This window comes from Aegilops tauschii, chromosome 5 (genome assembly GCF_002575655.3).
Source record: "Aegilops tauschii subsp. strangulata cultivar AL8/78 chromosome 5, Aet v6.0, whole genome shotgun sequence".
In the NCBI taxonomy this organism is placed as follows: Eukaryota; Viridiplantae; Streptophyta; class Magnoliopsida; order Poales; family Poaceae; genus Aegilops; species Aegilops tauschii.
The window spans coordinates 380658327-380681841 of record NC_053039.3 but is presented as its reverse complement, the minus strand read 5'-3'; the positions used below and the strand labels follow the sequence as shown (position 1 = coordinate 380681841).

The following is a 23515-nucleotide window of genomic DNA, read 5'->3' as shown; positions in this document are numbered from 1 at the left end:
AGCAATGCTATGGCGTTGGTGTGCTCAGTGTGATCATGTGTAAGGTGTAGTAGTGTTGGTAAGCTCACCAAGTAGGGTACAAGGTGAGCACAATTCTATGCTCGTATGTAACCAAACAACGTGCACTCATGTGAGCACATATAATGCGAGCAACCAAACACGGTGCGTAGAGGCGTCGCCCCGATGCAGGAAGAGGACATCCAGACAACCAATTGACATGCAAATATTGGTTTTTTGCCTGTAGATGCTCAACCAGGACCAACTGGGACAAGTATGCAAATGGGCAAAGAACGATGCAAGCAACCAAACGCGCCCAAAATGTTTCACCAAATGCATGTGTAACTGAAAGAAAACTAAAATAAAAACCAAACCTAAAGAGAAAAAGTAAAATCAGAAAAAAGAAGCAAAACCAAAAAAAGATATAAATCCTACTCTCTCCATTCCACGATGTAGTGCGTATAGATTTTTTGAAAGTCAAACATTACAAACTTTGACCACAAAAATATGCATATTTAAAATATCAAATGCATGTCATTGTATGCATCATCAGTTATATTTTCATGTTGTGTATGTTTAGAATTGCATATACGAATAATTTTTTCTTTGTAAACTCAAAATTTGCTTGGTTTGACTTCTCAGAAAATCTATACACAGAAGGAAGTACTACATTTGTTTTTTTGAGGTAAAGGAGGAAGTACTACATACGCTAGGCTACAGGAGGTAGCCATTGTGACCGTATAGTAAGCGATTACGGTAGGCACGCTATGCCAGGCCCATGCGAGTGCGCTGTGGGCGACCCTCATTTTGCGCTCTAATAAGCGATGTATAGCAACACGCACATTCTACTCCACTGGCTAGGCCCAAAAAGGAACCGTGTGGGAGATAGAGTAATCAACCCCGTTGGCCTTCATCAGTCGGTGGAGACGGCAATGAGGAGAGGTTTGACTCCATGCCACTAGGGGAATCGTCGTCGCCCCAAACGCTGCCACCATCACCGCCCATGCCGTTGCGACCGTCTTCAGAGTCAGGAACCGCAAAAGCAGGGTCGACGGGGAGCTCCTACGAACGGCCAACCAGCACTATGGCAATAACACCGAGATCCAAGAAGCTGTGCACCAGAATGGATTTAGGAACATCGGTTAAGTTGCGGCTCTTGGCCGAGACAAGGACCGCGGTGTAATCAACCCCGGTGAGGCAGACGGTGTCAATCTCGATGGGACAAGCAAAAGGGAAGATAGAGTTTATGATGGCGGGTGTGAACAAATATTCAATCAGAAAGTGCTCAATATTTAAGGCAGAAACAGTGCCCGAGATGAAAAAGGAAGCGGTTTTTTTTGTTTCTTCATGGCGAAAGAGGTCAACGGTGTTGATGGGACAAGTAAATGGCATTGGCTGGCACAACGTTTTTACATCATCTATTGGAGGCACCTGCTCCCACAGAAACTAGAGGGATAATAGCAAAGAAAATCACAGAGCAATCACATTCAACGATAAAAAAAAGCAGCACACCGGACAATTGGACGACCCAGGAAAAGCTGCCGCTAAGAGCATCTCCAGCCGCGCCCCCAACAGGCCCTCCCCTAGGCTTTTTTTAGCGCCGGCGGGCAAAAATCGGCCCAGTGGCGCCCTCACGAGTCTGTTTTTCGCCGGGTTGGGCCGAAATAACAGCCGGCGCACCCGAGCCGAACCCGGAACACTGGGGGGCGCCGGCACAAGCAAAAAGGGGCGTGGGGCCACTCTGTCGGCGAGTTGAGAGCCTTTTTCCGCCGTTTCTTCCCGCTTTCCCCCCGGCTTCCCTCTCATTCTCTCCATTCCTCCCGCCAATCTCCCTCCCCCTCCCCTCCCAGCCGGCCGCCATGCCGCCGAAGAAGTACGTGATCCCCCGCGCCGCGACAGCTGCGACCGCCGCCGTCACCCAGCCAAAGCAGAGGAAGCCGAGGGCTCCGCCGTCCAAGCCACCGGGCATGTCCGTCGCCCAGCCTCGACCCGATCACCGGCACGAACCAGAGCATCGAGACGTATTGGGAGCGCATCAAGGCCGAGTTCGACGAGCTAGGTCACCCCAGGGGCCAACCTAGCGCCGGTTCGCCCCCAGACCGCTCTTTTTCAGCACCCTGGGGGGCCGAACGGCTGGATATGCTCTAAGGTATCCAGCAATCCCGAATTTTCAAAAACAAAATTCGACAAATCGTCATTCACGCTTTTGTAACATCCTATAGCAGTCAGTTAAAACTCCAGAGGATCTGAACCTGCTTGATTCTACACGTTCCACGGCCGTGCATTATTAAAGGTATGCTTTCATCCGTGGATATAAGATTATAATGCAATTACAAGATTTCCACTTCCAACATCCTGTAATGTTTCAAAGCATATTCAGTGGCAAGAGTTGGTTTAACCTTCAGATCAAATGTCTCGCTGTCCCGCAAATTCTCCAAGGTCTCAAATCGACCAATAAGTTAATTAGATCACAAGGACTGAAATTCAAACGAAAAAGGATACATAGCAGCACACAGCCGGTACTTCAGAAAGAACACTTTTACAGGCAGAAGAGGTAAACAGTCCCTGGGTGACAAAAAGAAACAAGTGTTGAACATCATCGCCCTCATGATAAATTCTGAAGTATTAAGCCTTCGCATCATCGCCCTCACTGCGATTCTGAGAAGAAATGCCAGCATTTGAGCCCGAAGCACCCCTCTGAAACATGAGTAAGGTTCAAATACAAGACAATGGGACTTTCATCAACCCATTCCAGAAAAAGGAAGGGTCTGAATCTTCATTATTTTCCTTTCCTCAAAGAAAGATAAAGTGCAGAGACAGTTTAATCATGTCGTTAAATTTTGAATTCAAAGCTCAAATCAGGAACTAGGAAATGGAAATTTCTACGTTAACCAATCAATCCATGGTTCCTACTCTGATGTTCTTTAGAACTTCTTATGTTAATTTGTCTGAGTAGGGCATTTTGGAGACCGAGCTCCATCGAGGACTTCAAAAATTTCAAAATTCAAACCTTCTAGTTTCAAAGAATTCTGAAAAAAATACACATGTATATAAGGATGTAATGTGTTTGTGTGTAAAATTTCAGGATCAAAGACCTTGAATTGCGAGCTGCACAAAATAAAAATATTATGGACTTTGAGGATGAACAGTACATATGCTAAAAAGCCCCAGTTTTTTTTGTAGCTCTCATTTTAACGTTTTTCGACCTGAAATTTTACACACATGTACATTGTATTTAGGTATATGTGTATTTGTTTTCAGAATTTTTTGAAAGTGAAAAGTTTGGATTTTGAAGTTTTCAAATTAAGGCCTTCATGGAGCTCGGTCTCCATTTGGCATTTTCGAATTTAACTGCCATATATAGGTGTATGATATAGAACAATTTTAAGTACCTCTTTAATGCAGTACTTGATAGCAACCAAAGTATAACTTATAATTCGATGCCCTGTTAGCAGAGCCATGCTCAATTAACCATTATTCACTGAGTGTGCTAGCAAACGTATAAGAATGGAACTGCAGACAATAACATGCAATTCAAAGAAGATAAAATTTACAGTTTGGCATATCTATATCTATATGCGTAGGTCTGAAAATATAAACACCCAAAGTGTTTTGCAATGAAACCCATTTCACAAATTTAGGGCACCTACATAAACCTTGATGAAAAAATATTTCTTATTGATGTAAGATATGTTGACTGTGTGATACCTAATTGACAGCCCAATGAACACAGTAACTAGACAACTTGCAAAGTTAGCATAAAGAACTAAATCAGAAGTGCATGCATAAATTAAAATATGGGATGGAAAATAGTTGTATTGCAGGGGAGGCCATTCAATTGTATGGAGAGAGGTAACAATATTATCTTGCTTATAGTTGCTTATTTATTGTGGAAGAGATTAAAACAGATATAGGTGACAAGAACTACCGAGCTATAGCAGAAAGAAAAAACATGAATAAATTAGACCAAATGTAAAGCTTTACCTGATTTTCTACAGCACTAAGTATCATACTCATGATACTCTTTGAAGCCTCCCTCGATGCCTGTAGACAGGTTAACTTAATTAATTTGACATGTTTCAACAAAAGTCCTCAATGATCTGGCTTGTAAATTTAAAACACTATACCTTCATAATGCTACTATAATTCTCCAAACGAGCAGATAAATTTTCCCTATCTTGCTTCTGTGCCACACAATTAAGCCGCCGGAGGGGCCTTGGTTGCTGGAGTCTCGTGCAAAACATGACCAATGATGAGGGTACACTTAAACAATCATTACATCTTCTGCTTTTCAAATGATCATTGAATATTTAAACTTAAAATATGAAAATAAAAGCTATGCTGACTTTCGTTTAGATAAAGAATTACCTGATCTGGAAGGCTTGGACATATTTTATTGATTTTCATGCCTATATCCTGTCGAATCGCATCATCCAAGATACGCGGCAGTAGACCATTGAATGATATGCTACTGTGTTCTGCAAGTGCCTATCAAATAGCAACTCATCCATTGTTAAAATTTCCAGAATAATGAATTATCGATAAGCTAAATTTGAGATCAGCTAACATACAATTCCCTCGTGCTCTTCTTCATGAAGGCGAGTCCACAGTTTTTCATAATCAGAGAGCTGGTGCTCCCATGCCTCCCACTTCTTCAATTCCCAGCCTTCCCGTTGTTTTGGCCTACGCGCAATGGCAGTCTTCTTGTATACATCTAAACGTACAAGTGACTTCACACAGATATAGGATTGCATGTTGTCAGGCTTGTGGGGAAAGAAATCTAACAGATTTGCCATCTTACACAATTTAGTATTGAAGTTCTCCCCGAGCAACTCATAGGAATATAGGTTGCCGTCGCGACGTTGCAGTATGATCTTATTCCTATGAACCAAATTTGGACCCGGAATGTAATCTGGCGAGTACTGAATATTGTACTTCAGGCTCCACCTTTGCTCCGTTTTGTTCTCAAGTTCCCAGATCTGCAGCATACCAACAAGCCTTCTGGGAAGAGAAGGACAGGCTTGAGCAGTTGCTATACATATCTTCCTATCTATCTCTCTGATCCAGTACCGACGGGGACCGCCACCTGCACAATCTTCATGTACAGTTGCTGGCAGTTGTATCCGTGCAAAACTTTCTCCACTGAGATCAAAGGTCATAACTGCGTGCTGCCAGTTAGCTACCATGTCTTCAATTAGCCAACACATTGTTCCGTCAATATTGACTGCTCCAGAGTTTTTTACACAGTTTAAGCTTAGGGCTTCTGGAGTTTTGATATCTCTCCATTTCTCACCACCAAGTGTGTAAACTTGAATGACGCTGAATCTGCTATTATTATGGGAGCGAGTGCTGCCCACAACAGGATCACCAAGGAAGTGTGTAATCTTGTATTCTTTTGACAATGGGTGAAATCCAAAGTTGTAGAACAAGAAGTGATCACCCCTCAAATTCTTTACAGGTTTCTCAAGATGCAGGCATTCACCAGTTGCAAAGTTAGCTACCTTGAGTGTTGATGACTTTGTGTATAAGACAAGAAGCCCATTGCATGAACCACAAAGGAAATCGTCAGGCCCAATCACTGGCACTGCATATGTCGATGGCGACCAGGCTTCATCAATCAGGATAGCATCAGCAGGATGGGGCTCACCTGAGACCGACTCTTGCGGAAAGAATAGGACGGCGCATTGGGGCGCATCCTGGAGGTGAGAGGTGACAAACTGGGGATCTCGGATGAGTTTATGCCACTGCTCGCAAACACCAGTGCACCTCAACAAAGTGCTCACTGGAAGCTTCAAAAAAATCCGCTCAATGAGTTCTCCTGGGAGACCGTTTATAATGCATTCCTCATCTCTTTGCTTCTTTGGTTTGGTTTCCTCGGAAGCCATAGTAAACAATCTAGTCTCTTGAGGAAGCCTAGGTACCAAATCCTTCTGTAGACACAATTAAAAGCAAGAGGGAAAAGTGAGTAAAGATTATGATTAAAGTAATTTGCAGGAAAATAACATGAAGTTAGGTAAAGTTTAACAGCTGTTTTAGTTTATCTACTTAGAATTGGTAAAGAAGGAAACAAGTGGCACCACCTGTAGCAAACATGGAGCCCCGTGTTGCTATTGATCAATAACCATAAAAAAATCGATATACATATGATGCCTGCAAAGTTGAAATGACAGGCTGGGTTAAAACTAAAAGCATGGTAAGATACACATATCAAGATGCATAGATGAAACACAAAGTGGGTGCGACACCGCTAAAATTTGCTGGCAAAACTCTAGCCACACGCCCCGAATGACACTCCGCGCAACGAAATGTGTGCATCAGTGCGACAACCATACAACTTAGAAATAGTTTACATTGAGACATTGGATAAAACAAGCAGCTAATGCATTTTTGGCATTGGAAAAGACATGCATCGGCGACAAAGAGGACCGGTCATAGACAGCAATTTCTGCACCTTCTGTAAGTTTCAGCGGCTACGGTAGTATGCAGATGTATAACCAGTTCTCTGCTGTATTCCGGCGCCGTGGAACAGCAAAGCAAGCGACAGAACAAAATGATACTCACATGAATCAATTGACGGATGCTAGTAGATGGAAAACTTGCGAGTACGCGCTGAGCAATTTGAGGGCGGGAAAAATGGGGGGTCGGAGCTCACCGCCACCGCGTCGACCTGCAAGCCACCAAAAGATCCAAGACGGAACGCAACCCCGCCGCCTCGCCTCGCCTCGCCTCGCTTCCCCTCCCTCGAGCACGCGAGTCGAGAGTCCTCGCTTCGTCTCCCGCCGCAGCAGGGCAGCCGGCAGCCGCGCCGCACGGGCTGTCGGTGTCTAGGGTTAGAGCGGGGAATGGAGATTGGGGAATTTTTTCGCGGTTCGCGCACGACTGCCGCCGCGATCAGGCGGGGAGTTAGCAAAGGAAAGCGCACGGCCCAGGACGAGACGGCCTTTTCTTCTCATTTTGAGGTAATTCAGTAACCAAATTTTTTTAAGGATGGTAACAAAATTGGTTACTATCCATAAAAAAATGGTTTTTTAATTACCTAAAAAATTGGTTACTGAATAATTGTATTTCCGCTATAAAAAATAGTGGAAAGGGGTAATACCCAGTTGGAAGAAAAGACACTCCACTGGTTATGCTCGGAAAGGAGGCATTTTTTTAGAGGAGCATTTCTTTTTTACTTTGCAAAGTGATATGTCTCGGAAAAAGACGTCTTTAAATGCAGTTAAAAAAGATAAAGATCCTACTAGAAGCCAAACTAAGCGATCAAAAATTGTATAGACGAGTGTTCATGCCTCATTAATCTGCACTCTTAGTTTTTTTCATGCTAATGCCATGCACAAAAGCGGTGACGGAGCCAAACTGCACTGGCAGTGGTCTGGGACCCTGGGTTGTGAGGCTGGTTTTGGCCTGGGGCTTGCTCGGGCCTAGCCCGATCCTGGCGCCGCCACCGCACAAAAGGACATCTTTCAACGAGAGCTGACACTAGTAGAAAAGAAGGCTTTGGTTCAGGCCGGGTCAGCCCATTAGTCCCGGTTCAGTTCAGAACCGGGACCCATGGGGGCACTGGTCCCGGTTCGTGAGGCCAGGGGCCTGTCGGGCCTCGTGGGGGCATTGGTCCCGGTTCGTCTGGCCTCTTTGGTCCCGGTTGGTGGGACGAACCGGGACCAATGGGCCTCGCTCCTGGCTTGGTCCCGGTTGATGGCTTGAACCGGGACCACAGGCTGCCCTTTAGTCCCGGTTCATACCACGAACCGGGACCAATGAGGTGCCTATATATACCCCTCGCCCGCGAGCAGAGCACTCCAGTGCTCTGTTTTTCTCTGGCCGGCGAAGGGAGGGCTTTGTGGTGCTCTACCTCACCTCCTATGCACATGAGGTGTTCGATGAAATGCCCGAGCCACACTAGTTAAGCTTTCTCGTCTCGAAGCTCGACCTCAAAGCTCCATTTTCCTCGAGATTTGTCTAGGTTTAGCGGCCCTCACGTCCCATTCCCGTCTTCACCGCCGTCGATCGGCCGCGCCGATCTCGTCGCCGGCACCACCGTGGTGAGCCTCTTGTTCTTATCTTCTTTCTCAAAGAAAAAAATTCTTACTTTAGATAGATACTTGTCTAATTTTCTTACTATTTTATTGCTTGTTATTATACAGTGCGATGGTTTTGGTATCCGCCCCCGTCGGCCCTCATCCTGTCTATGATTCGGATGTGGTATATATTATCTTTATAACTATTGGTTCATTTATTGTTTATGAAAATTATGCCGACCAATATGACATAGATTTTATTTATCTAGGAGGTATGTGAACCGGAAATTCCAACCGACCCTATTGTCGAGAGGTTAAATTTAGTTGAAGAAGAAAATAATTTCTTAAAGGAAAAAATAAAAAAAATTGAGGAGGAGAAGATGATATTGGAGTTGCATGTTGCGTATGTCGTCGATGATCACAAGATCAAGATGGATGCAATGCGCTTGAAGATTAGAAAGATTAGAAAATATGCCATTCATACCGAGGCTTGGTATCATTATGCCGTTGGATCAATTGTTACCTTGGTTGCGATTATGATCGCATTTGTTTTCGCATTGAAATGTTTTACATAGTTTCAATGTATGGTTTAATTAATTAGATGCTCTGGAGAGCTATATGTTGTTATATGAGAACTACAAGAGGTGGGGTACAGGTAGACCCACAGTACGGAATGACAACAGTGGATCTGAAAAATCTTGGGTACACTGACGAACCGTTCGTCCTAGCCAATGATGTGGCACAGGTTATCTATGTGAAGGACATGTCTACCAAACCGAGAAAAAGAAAAGATAAGGAAGCGAATACATCATACGATGAGCCAAAACACCACATAGTTCTTTCAGGAAAAAGGGACATCGTGGGAGTGGAGGGCAAGACAGACATGTCTGAAGATTATGAAAAGTTTCATGAAATTCCTCCCTTCAAAGTCAAGGCTGACCCAAGCATCCTGATAAACGATGAAGATTATCCATGGTTACGGCGCAATAAGCAAATGACACAAGCGAAGAAAAAGTGAAGACTTTCTCCCGCAACTATTATGATGATACCATGCCAACTTTGTAACAGACGAGTATGATACCATTGTCCGTTTTGTACACTAAGTGCATCCAGTTGTTGCCGTAACCCTCTCAACTTTCTTGCACATGCTATGTGGATGAAATGATGGTACCATGCCAACTTTCAACCTTTTCAGAGTTCATTTGAAATGCTTTTCAATTTCAGGGTCTTATAACTCAAAATAATCAATAAATGCATGAAAAATAACAAATGAAGTCAGAAAGGGTTGAAAATTGATGATGTGGCTTTGAATGGTGCATTTTGAACACACAAAAAGTCAGGAGTTCAAATAAGTTTTAAAAAATGAAATCCCTTTGTAATAGACGAGTTTCCGTATAAAATCCTGATACTTCGAAAGAGATTGTCCGTTTTGTACACGAAGTGCATCCATTTTTTGCCGTAACCCTCTCAACTTTCTTGCACATGCTATGTGGATGAAATGATGATACCATGCCAACTTTCAACCTTTTCAGAGTTCATTTGAAATGCTTTTCAATTTTAGGGTCTTATAGCTCAAAATAATCAGTAAATGCATGAAAAATGGTGCATGAAAAATAACAAATAAAATAAATAAGTAATTAGAAACAAAATAATATAAACTTTAATAAAATATATAAATAGAAACAAAATAAAATAAACTTTAATAACATAAATAAAATTTATGAAACTAAAATTATCAAAGTATTTTCTGTTCAAAACATTATAAGCAACCTCTGTATTATTGAAACTAAAATTATATAAAATTGATGCAACTAAAATTATTGAAGTATTTTCTGTTCAAAATCATTGAAAGCAAAAAGAATTTTTATAAATAAATTTTTTTGTTAGAAACTTTAATAGCAAAAAGAATTATCATAAAGTAAAATAAATAAGTAATTAGAAATAAAATAAAATAAATAAGTTTTTTGTTGTAAGTGGAAACAAAACAAAATAAATAAAGCAAAAAAGAAAACAAAAAAAAGGCAAAAAATAAAAAATATGCCACCTACTGGGCCACCGCGGCCTGAATACGACTAGAAACCCATCAATGGGCCAGGATTCAGGCCCGCAGAAGGCCCAGTAGGCCCATCAGGCATAGCAGTAACAATTAGGCCTGTAAGCCTGCAATGGAGAGGAGCTCGAGAGGGGGGCGGCAGTGGGGCATATAAACCACTGCGCGCCCCTCTCAACTAGCGAAGTGGGACTAAACTTTCGACGCGGGCGCGGCAGCACAAGGCCTTTGGTCCCGGTTGGTGGCACCAACCGATACTAAAGGGGTGCATTGGTACCGGTTCGTGGCACTAACCGGTACCAATGCCCCCCCTTTAGTCCCGGTTGGTGCCACCAACCGGGACCAAAGGCCGCCGCTTCCCGCCCTTTGGGCTGCTGAAAAGAGGCCTTTGGTCCCGGTTGGTGACACCAACCGGGACTAAAGGTGGCATTGGTACCGGTTTGTGCCACCAACCGGTACCAATGGGTTTGCTATATAAGCCAGCACTTGTGAAAATTTCGTCAGTTCTTCGATCCCTCCGACGACGCCGCCAGGCTGCCCGAGCTCGTCGTGCCTCTGCCGCGCCCCCGACCACGCCGCCTTCGCCCATGCCCCCCGACCACGCCGCGCGCCCTCGCCGTGCCTCTGCCGCGCCCCCGACCCGCCCCGCCGTCGCCGTCGCCCGCGCCCGCGCCCGTCGTCGCTGTCGCCCGCGCCCTCGCCGTCGCCGCGCGCCGTCCCTGCCCCGACGCGCGCCGCCCCTGCCCCGCCGCGCGCCGCTCCTGCCCCGACGCCGTCTCCGCGCCACTCCCCGCGCCCCTGCTTGCCCCGACGCCGCGCGCTCCTCCCTCTGTGAGCGCCGCGCCTCTGCCGGCCCCGCCGCCGTGCTATTTTTTTACATGTTTTTAGATTTTCATATATGTATGTATGTATTTTTTAGATATATGTATTTTTTGATGTATGTTCATATATGTATGTATGTATTTTTTACATTTTTTTGTATGCATGTATGTATTTTTTCAATTGTAATGATGTTTTAAAAATACATATATGCAAAAGTTAGATTTTTAGAAAAGTTTTATCTATATATATTCTCTGATTTAGTACATTTTAGGTTAGTTTCATTTTTAGAAAAGTTTTATATATTTAGGAAGAAGGAATAGAAGGAAGAAGAAGGAAGAAGAAAAAGTTTTATACATGCAAAAGTTACATTTTTAGAAAAGTTTTATATATCTAGCTAGGAAAGGAAGAAGAAGAAAAAGAATGAGAGGAAAAAGGAAAATAAGAAGAAGAAGAAGAAAGGAGAAGAAGAGGAGAGGAAGAAGATGAGAAATAAATAAGAAGAAGAAAAAAGAAGAAAAAAAAGAGGAGAAGAAGAAAGGAGTAGAGGAGAAGAAGAGAAAGTAGAATATTCTATTTTCTCTTCTTCTCCTCTATTCCTTTCTTCTTCTCCTCTTTTTTTCTTCTTTTTTTTCTTCAATCTTCTCCTCTATTAATATCTTCTTCTCCTCTTTTTATTTCTTCTTTGTCTTCTTATTTTTTATCGGATATGTCGTTGTCGATATACCCCGTGTCCCGATAACTTCAACACGAGGGGGGGTTCGACCTACCCCCTCCCCGATAACATTATTTTCCCATGTATGTATGCCGTCGTTGTCGATATAACCCCCTCCCGGATAACTTCAACCGTGATAACTTATACCACGGGAGCACCCCCCGGCCCTCTCGCTCGACCAAAACTCTCGAGGACACCCAAACCCTAGAAAAAAACGATGTCGGTCTCCTACCCCCTCCCACCGCGCCCCTACCCTTGAAGCGTTGCCGAGGCCACCCCAAACCCGGAATAAGCTAGGTCTACGTTTGCACTAATATATCCACCTGCTGTCATGTTTGTGTAATAATTGCCATGTTGTAATACTCGCAGAAACAATGGAGCACGGACGAGACGAGGAAGCAGAAGAGGTGTTGGGGGACATAATCTTAGCCGGAGGTGATGTCTTGTCGTATCTTAACGACAATGATGGTCTAGAAGAACAGGGTGAAAAAGCAGGCTACGGTGATCGAAGAGTGGAGGAGGAAAGACATGATTATGATGGCTCCGGTGACCCAACGCTGGTGCAAGAAGGAGCCCGTGGTGACGGCTCCGGTGACCGAACAGAGTCCGGCCAGGTAAATATATTAGTTAAGCCTGTGCTGACTAGCTAATTGATGCATTCATTGTTTTGGTATGTACACATATTAATTAACTCTCGTCTTTCTTCTTTTTTCTAGCCCTCCGGATCGAGCACAACTTCGGTAAAGAGACGAGGCCCGAAGAGAAAGTTGCGCTCGGATGAAAGGTTTGAGATCACAGCAATCGCGCGCGATGGCCAACCGATTGAACCCATCCGGACAAAGGAAGCATTTGCTGCTCAGTGCGGGGTTCTTGTTAGGGACAAGATCCCGATCAGCATCCACCAATGGTATAAGCCTAAGAAGGAAGACCCTGAGGTGTCTTATGTCAATGATATGCAGAAAGATGATCTTTGGACTGAGCTGAAGGCAAATTTCACCCTACCGCAAGAGGAGGATCCGGAGAAGCCAGTTAAAGAGCAATTAATCAAGTCTCGTGCTCTTAAGAAGATGGCAGACCTATTCAGGAGGTGGAAGAATGAGCTGAAAACGTTTGTCGACAAAGAAGAGACACCAGAATTCATTGGCAAATATGAGAAGATCAGAGATCACTGGCCCGCATTTGTGGCCCACAAGACATCGGAAAAGAGTAAGAAGTTGTCAGCGACAAACAAGAAAAATGCTGCGAAGAAGAAGCTTCACCATCGCACGGGGTCAGGTGGCTACCTCAAAGCCCGGCCTAAGTGGGCCAAGGCCGAGAATGATCTGCTTGATAAAGGGATCGAACCAGAGACAATGAACTGGCCAGACCGTTGCCGGACTTGGTTCTTCGGGGCTGGCGGAACCTTGAACCCTGTATCAGGGAAGTGCGTTTGGACGGACGAGCTTTTGAGAATACCAGTCAAGAGGTTTTAGCACTATATCGATGCAGCGCAGCAAGGGACGTTCGTTCCAGACAGAGAGAACGACGAGCTCACAATGGCCCTCGGGAATCCTGAGTACCCTGGACGGACACGAGGCACGCCAGGCTCCGTTCCATGGAAGGCTGGTTTTTCGGACGCAGGCGGTTACAAATGCCAGGAGAGGAGGAAAAAAGTGGAGCATACCCAAATTTAGAAGCTGCACGAAAGGGTTCAAGCGTTAGAGGACCGAGATGTAGCTCGCAGCAAGCGACCTACCGAAACTACCCCCGAAGCTACCCCGCCATCTCAGCGAGAAGCAGCGTGGCTTCCACCGAGCTGCTTCAGCCGGAGCATGTCTTGACGGCTCCTGCTAGCTACCCCGTGGATGCTATCACGGAGTCTCAACATTGCCACCTTATGACGCAATGGCAGAACTTCAAAGTCAAGGCGGCTGTCGGCTCTGTTCGACCTCCTGAACCCGGCGCAACTTTTTACTGTCGTCCGATTCCAGAAGGATATGCTAGGGTGACGGTGGACGAAATTGTTGGAAATATGCCCTAGAGGCAATAATAAATGGTTATTATTATATTTCTTTGTTCATGATAATTGTCTATTGTTCATGCTATAATTGTGTTATCCGGAAATCGTAATACATGTGTGAATATATAGACCACAACGTGTCCCTAGTAAGCCTCTAGTTGACTAGCTCGTTGATCAACAGATAGTCATGGTTTCCTGACTATGGACATTGGATGTCATTGATAACGGGATCACATCATTAGGAGAATGATGTGATGGACAAGACCCAATCCTAAGCATAGCATAAAAGATCGTGTAGTTCGTTTGCTAGAGCTTTTCCAATGTCAAGTATCTTTTCCTTAGACCATGAGATCCTGTAACTCCCGGATGCCGTAGGAGTGCTTTGGGTGTACCCAACGTCACAACGTAACTGGGTGACTATAAAGGTACACTACGGGTATCTCTGAAAGTGTCTGTTGGGTTGACACGGATCGAGACCGGGATTTGTCACTCCGTATGACGGAGAGGTATCTCTGGGCCCACTCGGTAATGCATCATCATAATGAGCTCAATGTGACTAAGGAGTTAGCCACGGGATCATGCATTACGGTACGAGTAAAGTGACTTGCCGGTAACAAGATTGAACAAGGTATTGGGATACCGACAATCGAATCTCGGGCAAGTAACGTACCGATTGACAAAGGGAATTGTATACGGGATTGATTGAATCCTCGACATCGTGGTTCATCCGATGAGATCATCGTGGAACATGTGGGAGCCAACATGGGTATCCAGATCCCGCTGTTGGTTATTGACCAGAGAGTCGTCTCGATCATGTCTGCATGTCTCCCGAACCCGTAGGGTCTACACACTTAAGGTTCGGTGACACTAGAGTTGTAGAGATATTAGTATGCGGTTAACCGAAAGTTGTTCGGAGTCCCGGATGAGATCCCGGACGTCACGAGGAGTTCCGGAATGGTCCGGAGGTAAATATTTATATATGGGAAGTCCTATTTTGGCCACCGGAAAATGTTCGGGAATTTTCGGTATTGTACCGGGAAGGTTCTAGAAGGTTCCGAAGTGGGGCCCACCTGCATGGGGGGACCCACATGAACGTGGGTAGTGGGGGCAAGGCCCCACACCCCTGGTCAAGGCGCACCAAGATCCCACCTTAGAAGGAATAAGATCATATCCCGAAGGGATAAGATCAAGATCCCTAAAAAAGGGGGATAACAATCGGTGGGGAAAGGAAATGATGGGATTTCTTTTCCCCACCTTTGCCAACGCCCCAATGGACTTGGAGGGCAAGAAACCAGCCCCCTCCACCCCTATATATAGTGGGGAGGCGCATGGGAGCAGCACCCCAAGCCCTGGCGCCTCCCTCTCCCTCCCGTGACACCTCTTCCTCCTCCAGTAGCGCTTGGCGAAGCCCTGCTGGAATCCCGCTGCTTCCACCACCACGCCGTCGTGCTGCTGGATCTCCATCAACTTCTCCTTCCCCCTTGCTGGATCAAGAAGGAGGAGACGTCTTCCCCAACCGTACGTGTGTTGAACGCGGAGGTGTCGTCCGTTCGGCGCTCGGTCATCGGTGATTTGGATCACGGCGAGTACGACTCCATCAACCCCGTTCACTTGAACGCTTCCGCTCGCGATCTACAAGGGTATGTAGATGCACTCCTTTCCCCTCATTGCTAGTATACTCCATAGATGGATCTTGGTGATGCGTAGGAAATTTTAAAATTCTGCTACGATCCCCAACAGTGGTATCAGAGCCAGGTTTATGCGTAGTTACTATGCACGAGTAGAACACAAAGCAGTTGTGGGCGTAGATGTTGTCAATTTTTCTTGCCACTACTAGTCTTATCTTGTTTCGGCGGTATTGTGGGATGAAGCGGCCCGGACCGATCTTACACGTACGCTTACGTGAGACAGGTTCCACCGACTAACATGCACTAGTTGCATAAGGTGGCTAGCGGGTGTCTGTCTATCCCACTTTAGTCGGAACGGATTCGATGAAAAGGGTCCTTATGAAGGGTAAATAGAAATTGGCACATCACATTGTGGTTTTACGTAGGTAAGAAACGTTCTTGCTAGAAACCTATACAAGCCACGTAAAAACTTGCAACAACAATTAGAGGACGTCTAACTTGTTTTTGCAGCATGTGCCTTGTGATGTGATATGGCCAGAAGATGTGATGAATGATATATGTGATGTATGAGATTGATCATATTCTTGTAATAGGAATCACGACTTGCATGTCGATGAGTATGACAACCGGCAGGAGCCATAGGAGTTGTCTTTATTTTTTGTATGACCTGCGTGTCATTGAAGAACGCCATGTAAATTACTTTACTTTATTGCTAAACGCGTTAGCCATAGAAGTAGAAGTAATCGTTGGCGTGACAACTTCATGAAGACACAATGATGGAGATCATGATGATGGAGATCATGGTGTCATGCCGGTGACGAAGATGATCATGACGCCCCGAAGATGGAGATCAAAGGAGCAGAATGATATTGGCCATATCATGTCACTATTTGATTGCATGTGATGTTTATCATGTTTTGCATCTTATTTGCTTAGAATGACGGTAGTAAGTAAGATGATCCCTTATAATAATTTCAAGAAAGTGTTCCCCCTAACTGTGCACCGTTGCGAAGGTTCGTTGTTTCAAAACACCACGTGATGATCGGGTGTGATAGACTCTAACGTTCGCATACAACGGGTGTTGACGAGCCTAGCATGTACAGACATGGCCTCGGAACACACGCAATACACTTAGGTTGACTTGACGAGCCTAGCATGTACAGACATGGCCTCGGAACACGGAAGACCGAAAGGTCGAGCATGAGTCGTATAGAAGATACGATCAACATAGAGATGTTCACCGATCTTGACTAGTCCGTCTCACGTGATGATCGGACACGGACTAGTTAACTCGGATCATGTTTCACTTAGATGACTAGAGGGATGTCTATCTGAGTGGGAGTTCATCGAATAATTTGATTAGATGAACTTAATTATCATGAACTTAGTCTAAAATCTTTACAATATGTCTTGTAGATCAAATGGCCCACGTTGTCCTCAACTTCAACGCGTTCCTAGAGAAAACCAAGCTGAAAGATGATGGCAGCAACTATACGGACTGGGTCCGGAACCTGAGGATCATCCTCATAGCTGCCAAGAAAGATTATGTCTTAGAAGCACCGCTAGGTGAAGCACCCATCCCAGAAAACCAAGACGTTATGAATGCTTGGCAATCATGTGCTGATGATTACTCCCTCGTTCAGTGCGGCATGCTTTATAGCTTAGAACCGGGGCTCCAAAAGCGTTTTGAGAAGCATGGAGCATATGAGATGTTCGAAGAGCTGAAAATGGTTTTCCAAGCTCATGCCCGGGTCGAGAGATATGAAGTCTCCGACAAGTTCTTCAGCTGTAAAATGGAGGAAAATAGTTCTGTTAGTGAGCACATACTCAGAATGTCTGGGTTACATAACCGCTTGTCTCAGCTGGGAGTCAATCTCCCGGATGACGCGGTCATTGACAGAATCCTCCAGTCGCTTCCACCAAGCTACAACAGCTTTGTGATGAACTTCAATATGCAGGGGATGGAAAAGACCATTCCTGAGGTATATTCAATGCTGAAATCAGCGGAGGTGGAGATCAGAAAGGAACATCAAGTGTTGATGGTGAATAAAACCACTAAGTTCAAGAAAGGCAAGGGTAAGAAGAACTTCAAGAAGGACGGCAAGGGAGTTGCCGCGCCCGGTAAGCCAGTTGCCGGGAAGAAGTCGAAGAATGGACCCAAGCTTGAGACTGAGTGCTTTTATTGCAAGGGAAGTGGTCACTGGAAGCGGAACTACCCCAAATACTTAGCGGACAAGAAGGCCGGCAACACCAAAGGTATATGTGATATACATGTAATTGATGTGTACCTTACCAGTACTCGTAGTAGCTCCTGAGTATTTGATACCGGTGCGGTTGCTCATATTTGTAACTCAAAACAGGAATTGCGGAATAAGCAGAGACTGGCAAAGGACGAGGTGACGATGCGCGTCGGGAATGGTTCCAAGGTCGATGTGATCGCCGTCGGCACGCTACCTCTGCATTTACCTACGGGATTAGTTTTAAACCTCAATAATTGTTATTTAGTGCCAGCTTTGAGCATGAACATTGTATTTGGATCTCGTTTAATTCGAGATGGCTACTCATTTAAATCCGAGAATAATGGTTGTTCTATTTATATGAGAGATATGTTTTATGGTCATGCCCCGCTGGTCAATGGTTTATTCTTGATGAATCTCGAACGTGATGTTACACATATCCATAGTGTGAATACCAAAAGATGTAAAGTTGATAACGATAGTCCCACATACTTGTGGCACTGCCGCCTTGGTCACATTGGTGTCAAGCGCATGAAGAAGCTCCATGCAGATGGACTTTTGGAGTCTCTTGATTACGAATCATTTGACACGTGCAAACCATGCCTCATGGGTAAGATGACCAAGACTCCGTTCTCCGGAACAATGGAGCGAGCAACCAACTTATTGGAAATCATACATACCGATGTGTGCGGTCCAATGAGTGTTGAGGCACACGGAGGATATCGTTATGTTCTCACTCTCACTGATGACTTAAGTAGATATGGGTATGTCTACCTAATGAAACACAAGTCTGAAACCTTTGAAAAGTTCAAGGAATTTCAGAGTGAGGTTGAGAATCAACGTGACAGGAAAATAAAATTCTTACGTCAGATCGTGGTGGAGAATATTTAAGTCACGAATTTGGTACGCACTTAAAGAAATGTGGAATCGTTTCACAACTCACGCCGCCTGGAACACCTCAGCGAAACGGTGTGTCCGAACGTCGTAATCGCACTCTATTGGATATGGCGCGATCTATGATGTCTCTTACCGATCTACTGCTTTCATTTTGGGGCTATGCTTTAGAGACTGCCGCATTCACTTTAAATAGGGCTCCGTCGAAATCCGTTGAGACGACACCGTATAAATTATGGTTTGGGAAGAAACCTAAGCTGTCGTTTCTAAAAGTTTGGGGATGCGATGCTTATGTCAAGAAACTTCAACCTGAAAAGCTCGAACCCAAGTCGGAAAAATGCGTCTTCATAGGATACCCTAAGGAAACCATTGGGTATACCTTCTACCTCAGATCCGAAGGCAAGATCTTTGTTGCCAAGAACGGGTCCTTTCTGGAGAAAGAGTTTCTCTCGAAAGAATTAAGTGGGAGGAAAGTGGAACTTGTGTTGGGGAACGTAGCAGAAATTCAAAATTTTCTACGCATCACCAAGATCAATCTATGGAGTTTACTAGCAACGAGAGGGAAGGAGTGCATCTACATACCCATGTAGATCGCGAGCGGAAGCGTTCAAGAGAACGGGGTTGATGGAGTCGTACTCGTCGTGATCCAAATCACCGATGATCCTAGCGCCGAACGGACGGCACCTCCGCGTTCAACACACGTACGGAGCAGCGACGTCTCCTACTTCTTGAACCAGCAAGGGGGAAGGAGAGGTTAATGGAGATCCAGCAGCACGACGGTGTGGTGGTGGAAGTAGCGGGATTCCAACAGGCTTCGCCAAGCGCTGCGGGAGGAGGGAGATGTGTCACGGGAGGGAGAGGGAGGTGCCAGGGCTTAGGTGTTGCTGCCCTCCCTTCCCCCCCACTATATATAGGGCCAAGGGAGAGGGGGGGGCGCAGCCTTGCCCCTTCCTCCAAGGAAGGGTGCGGCCAGGGAGGAGTCCTTCCCCCCCAAGGCACCTCAGAGGTGCCTTCCCCCTTTAGGACTCTCCCTTTTGCTTATCTCTTGGCGCATGGGCCTCTTGGGGCTGGTGCCCTTGGCCCATATAGGCCAAGGCGCACCCCCTACAGCCCATGTGGCCCCCCGGGGCTGGTGGACCCCCTTGGTGGACCCCCGGACCCCTTTCGGCACTCCCGGTACAATACCGATAAAGTGCGAAACTTTTCCGGCGACCAAAATAAGACTTCCCATATATAAATCTTTACCTCCGGACCATTCCGGAACTCCTCGTGACGTCCGGGATCTCATCCGGGACTCCGAACAACTTTCGGGTTACCGCATACTAATATCTCTATACCCTAGCGTCACCGAACCTTAAGTGTGTAGACCCTACGGGTTCGGGAGCCATGCAGACATGACCGAGACGTTCTCCGGTCAATAACCAACAGCGGGATCTGGATACCCATGTTGGCTCCCACATGTTCCACGATGATCTCATCAGATGAACCACGATGTCGGGGATTCAATCAATCCCGTATGCAATTCCCTTTGTCTATCGGTATGTTACTTGCCCGAGATTCGATCGTCGGTATCCCTATACCTTGTTCAATCTCGTTACCGGCAAGTCTCTTTACTCGTTCCGTAACTCACATCATCCTGTGATCAACTCCTTGGTCACACTGTGCACATTATGATGATGTCCTACCGAGTGGGCCCAGAGATACCTCTCCGTTTACACGGAGTGACAAATCCCAGTCTCGATTCGTGCCAACCCAACAGACACTTTCGGAGATACCTGTAGTGTACCTTTATAGCCACCCAGTTACGTTGTGACGTTTGGTACACCCAAAGCATTCCTACGGTATCCGGGAGTTGCACAATCTCATGGTCCAAGGAAATGATACTTGACATTAGAAAAGCTCTGAGCAAACGAACTACACGATCTTGTGCTAGGCTTAGGATTGGGTCTCGTCCATCACATCATTCTCCTAATGATGTGATCCCGTTATCAACGACATCCAATGTCCATGGTCAGGAAACCGTAACCATCTATTGATCAACGAGCTAGTCAACTAGAGGCTTACTAGGGACATGGTGTTGTCTATATATCCACACATGTATCTGAGTTTCCTATCAATACAATTCTAGCATGGATAATAAACGATTATCGTGAACAAGGAAATATAATAATAACCAATTTATTATTGCCTCTAGGGCATATTTCCAACAGTCTCCCACTTGCACTAAAGTCAATAATCTAGTCCACATCACCATGTGATTAACACTCACAGGTCACATCACCATGTGACCAACATCCAAAGAGTTTACTAGAGTCAACAATCTAGTTCACATCTCTATGTGATTAACACTCAATGAGTTCTGGTTTGATCATGTTATGCTTGTGAGAGAGGTTATACGTCAACGGGTCTGAATTTTTCAGATCCGTGTGTGCTTTACGAATATCTATGTCATCTTGTGGATGCTACCACGCGCTACTTGGAGCCATTTCAAATAATTGCTCTACTATACGAATCCGGTTTACTACTCAGAGTCATCCGGATTAGTGTCAAAGTTCGCATCGACGTAACCCTTTACGACGAACTCCTTTTCACCTCCATAATCGAGAAAATTCCTTAGTCCACTACATACTAAGGATAAGTTCGACCGCTGTCATGTGATCCATTCCCGGATCACTATTGTACCCCTTGACCAACTCATGGCAAGGCACACTTCATGTGCGGTACACAGCATAGCATACTGTAGAGCCTACGTCTAAAGCATAGGGGACGACCTTCGTCCTTTCTCTCTCTTCTGCTATGGTCAGGTCTTGAGTCTTACTCAATACTCACACCTTGTAACACAGCCAAGAACTCCTTCTTTGCTGATCTATTTTGAACTCTTTCAAAATCATGTCAAGGTGTGCGTTCTTTGAAAGTATCATCAGGCGTCTTGATCTATCTCCATAGATCTTGATGCCCAATATGTAAGCAGCTTTATCTAGGTCTTCCTTTGAAAAACTCCTTTCAAACAACCCTTTATGCTTTCCAGAAATTTCACATCATTTCGGATCAACAATATGTCATTCACATATACTTATCAGAAATGTTGTAGCGCTCCCACTCACTTTATTGTAAATACAAGTTTCTAACAAACTTTGTATAAATCCAAAAACTTTGATCACACAATCAAAGCGTATATTCTGACTCCGAGATGCTTGCTCTAGTCCATGGAAGGATCGCTGGAGCTAGCATACCTTTTAGCATCCTTAGGATCGAGAAAACCTTTCTGATTGTATCACATACAACCTTTCCTTACGGAAACTTGTTTTTGACATCCATCTGCCAGATTTCATAAATGCAGCTAATGCTAACATGATTCCGACGGACTTTAAGCATCGCTACAGATGGGAAAATCTCATCGTAGTCAACTCCTTGAACTTGTGGAAATACTCTTTGCCACAAGTTGAGCTTCATAGACGGTAACATTACCGTCCACGTCCGTCTTCTTCTTAAAGTTCCATTTATCTTGGATTTCATGGCTTCTAACCATTTGTCGGAATATGGGCCCACCATCGCTTCTCCATAGCTCATAGGTTCATCGTTGTCCAACAACATGACTTCCAAGACAGGATCACGTACTACTCTGAAGTATTACGCATCCTCGTCGTCCTACGAGGTTTGGTAGTGACTTGATCCGAAGTTTCATGATCACTATCATAAGCTTCCACTTCAATTGGTGTAGGTGCCACAGGAACAACTTCCTGTGCCCTGCTACACACTAGTTGAAGTGATGGTTCAATAACCTTATCAAGTCTCCACCATCCTCCCACTCAATTCTTTCGAGAGAAACTTTTCCTCGAGAAAGGACTCGTTTCTAGAAGCAATTACTTTTGCTTCCAGATCTGAAATAGGAGGTATACCCAACTGTTTTGGGTTTTCTATGAAGATGCATTTATCCGCTTTAGGTTCGAGCTTATCAGCCTGAAACTTTTTCACATAAGCATCGCAACCCCAAACTTTTAAGAAACGACAACTTAGGTTTCTCTAAACGGTGTCGTCTCAACGGAATTGCGTGGTGCCCCTTTTAAAGTGAATGCGGTTGTCTCTAATGCCTAACCCATAAACGATAGTGGTAATTCGATAAGAGACATCATGGTATGCACCATATCCAATAGGGTGCAGTTATGATGTTCGGACACACCATCACACTGTGGTGTTCCAGGCGGTATTAATTGTGAAACACTTTCCACAATGTCTCAATTGTGTGCCAAACTCGTAACTCAGATACTCATCTCTATGATCATATCACAGACATTTTATCCTCTTGTCACGACGATCTTCAACTTCACTCTGAAATTACTTGAACCTTTCAATAATTCAGACTTGTGTTTCATCAAGTAAATACACTCAGCATCTACTCAAATCATCTGTGAAGTAAGAACATAACGATATCCACTGCATGCCTCAACACTCATTGGACTGCATACATCAAAATGTATTACTTCCAATAAGTTGCTCTCTTGTTCCATCTTACTGAAAACGAGGACTTTCAGTCATCTTGCCCATGTGGTATGATTTGCATGTCTCAAGTGATTCGAAATCAAGTGAGTCCAAAAGATCCATCTGCATGGAGTTTCTTCATGCATATATACCAATAGACATGGTTCGCATGTCTCAATCTTTTCAAAACGACTGAGTCCAAAGATCCATCTACATGGAGCTTCTTCATGCGTTCTATACCAATATGACTCAAGTGGCAGTGCCACAAGTATGTGGTACTATCATTACTATTTTATATCTTTTGGCACGAACATGTGTATCACTGCGATCGAGATTCATTTTAGGTGCAAGACCATTGAAGGTATTATTCAAATAAACAGAGTAACCATTATTCTCCTTAAATGAATAACCGTATTGCGATAAACATAATCCAATCATGCTCAACGCAAACACCAAATCTCGATGGTAGAGGGAGCATGCGATGCTTGATCACATCAACCTTGGAAACACTTCCAACATACATCGTCATCTCACCTTTAGCTAGTCTCCGTTTATTCCGCAGCTTTTATTTCGAGTTACTAACACTTAGCAACCGAACCGGTATCTAATACCCTGGTGCTGCTAGGAGTACTAGTAAAGTACACATTCATATAATGTATATCTAATATACTTCTGTCGA

The 23515-nt window shown here is 44.8% G+C and overlaps 1 protein-coding gene across 3 annotated transcripts; it reads right to left on the bottom strand.

Annotated features, from left to right (window-relative positions):
* Positions 1–2335: 2335 nt before the first annotated feature.
* LOC109755012 (putative F-box protein At2g02030) lies at positions 2336–7003 on the bottom strand. 3 transcript variants are annotated; one of them, XM_020313897.4, is made up of 8 exons: positions 6650–6924; positions 6078–6147; positions 4799–5927; positions 4569–4711; positions 4366–4485; positions 4125–4220; positions 3982–4041; positions 2336–2694 (listed from the first exon to the last, which is right to left on the bottom strand). In XM_020313897.4, exons 3-8 carry the CDS (start codon positions 5880–5882, stop codon positions 2623–2625), a joined length of 1575 nt encoding a protein of 524 aa, XP_020169486.1. In that variant the 5' UTR covers positions 5883–5927; positions 6078–6147; positions 6650–6924; the 3' UTR covers positions 2336–2622. The 3 variants fall into 3 exon arrangements, with proteins under 3 accessions (XP_020169486.1, XP_020169484.1, XP_020169485.1); XM_020313895.4 differs by having other exon boundaries at positions 4569–5927; positions 6650–7003; XM_020313896.4 differs by lacking the exon at positions 6078–6147 and having other exon boundaries at positions 4569–5927; positions 6650–6925.
* Between the last annotated feature and the right edge of the window lie 16512 nt (positions 7004–23515).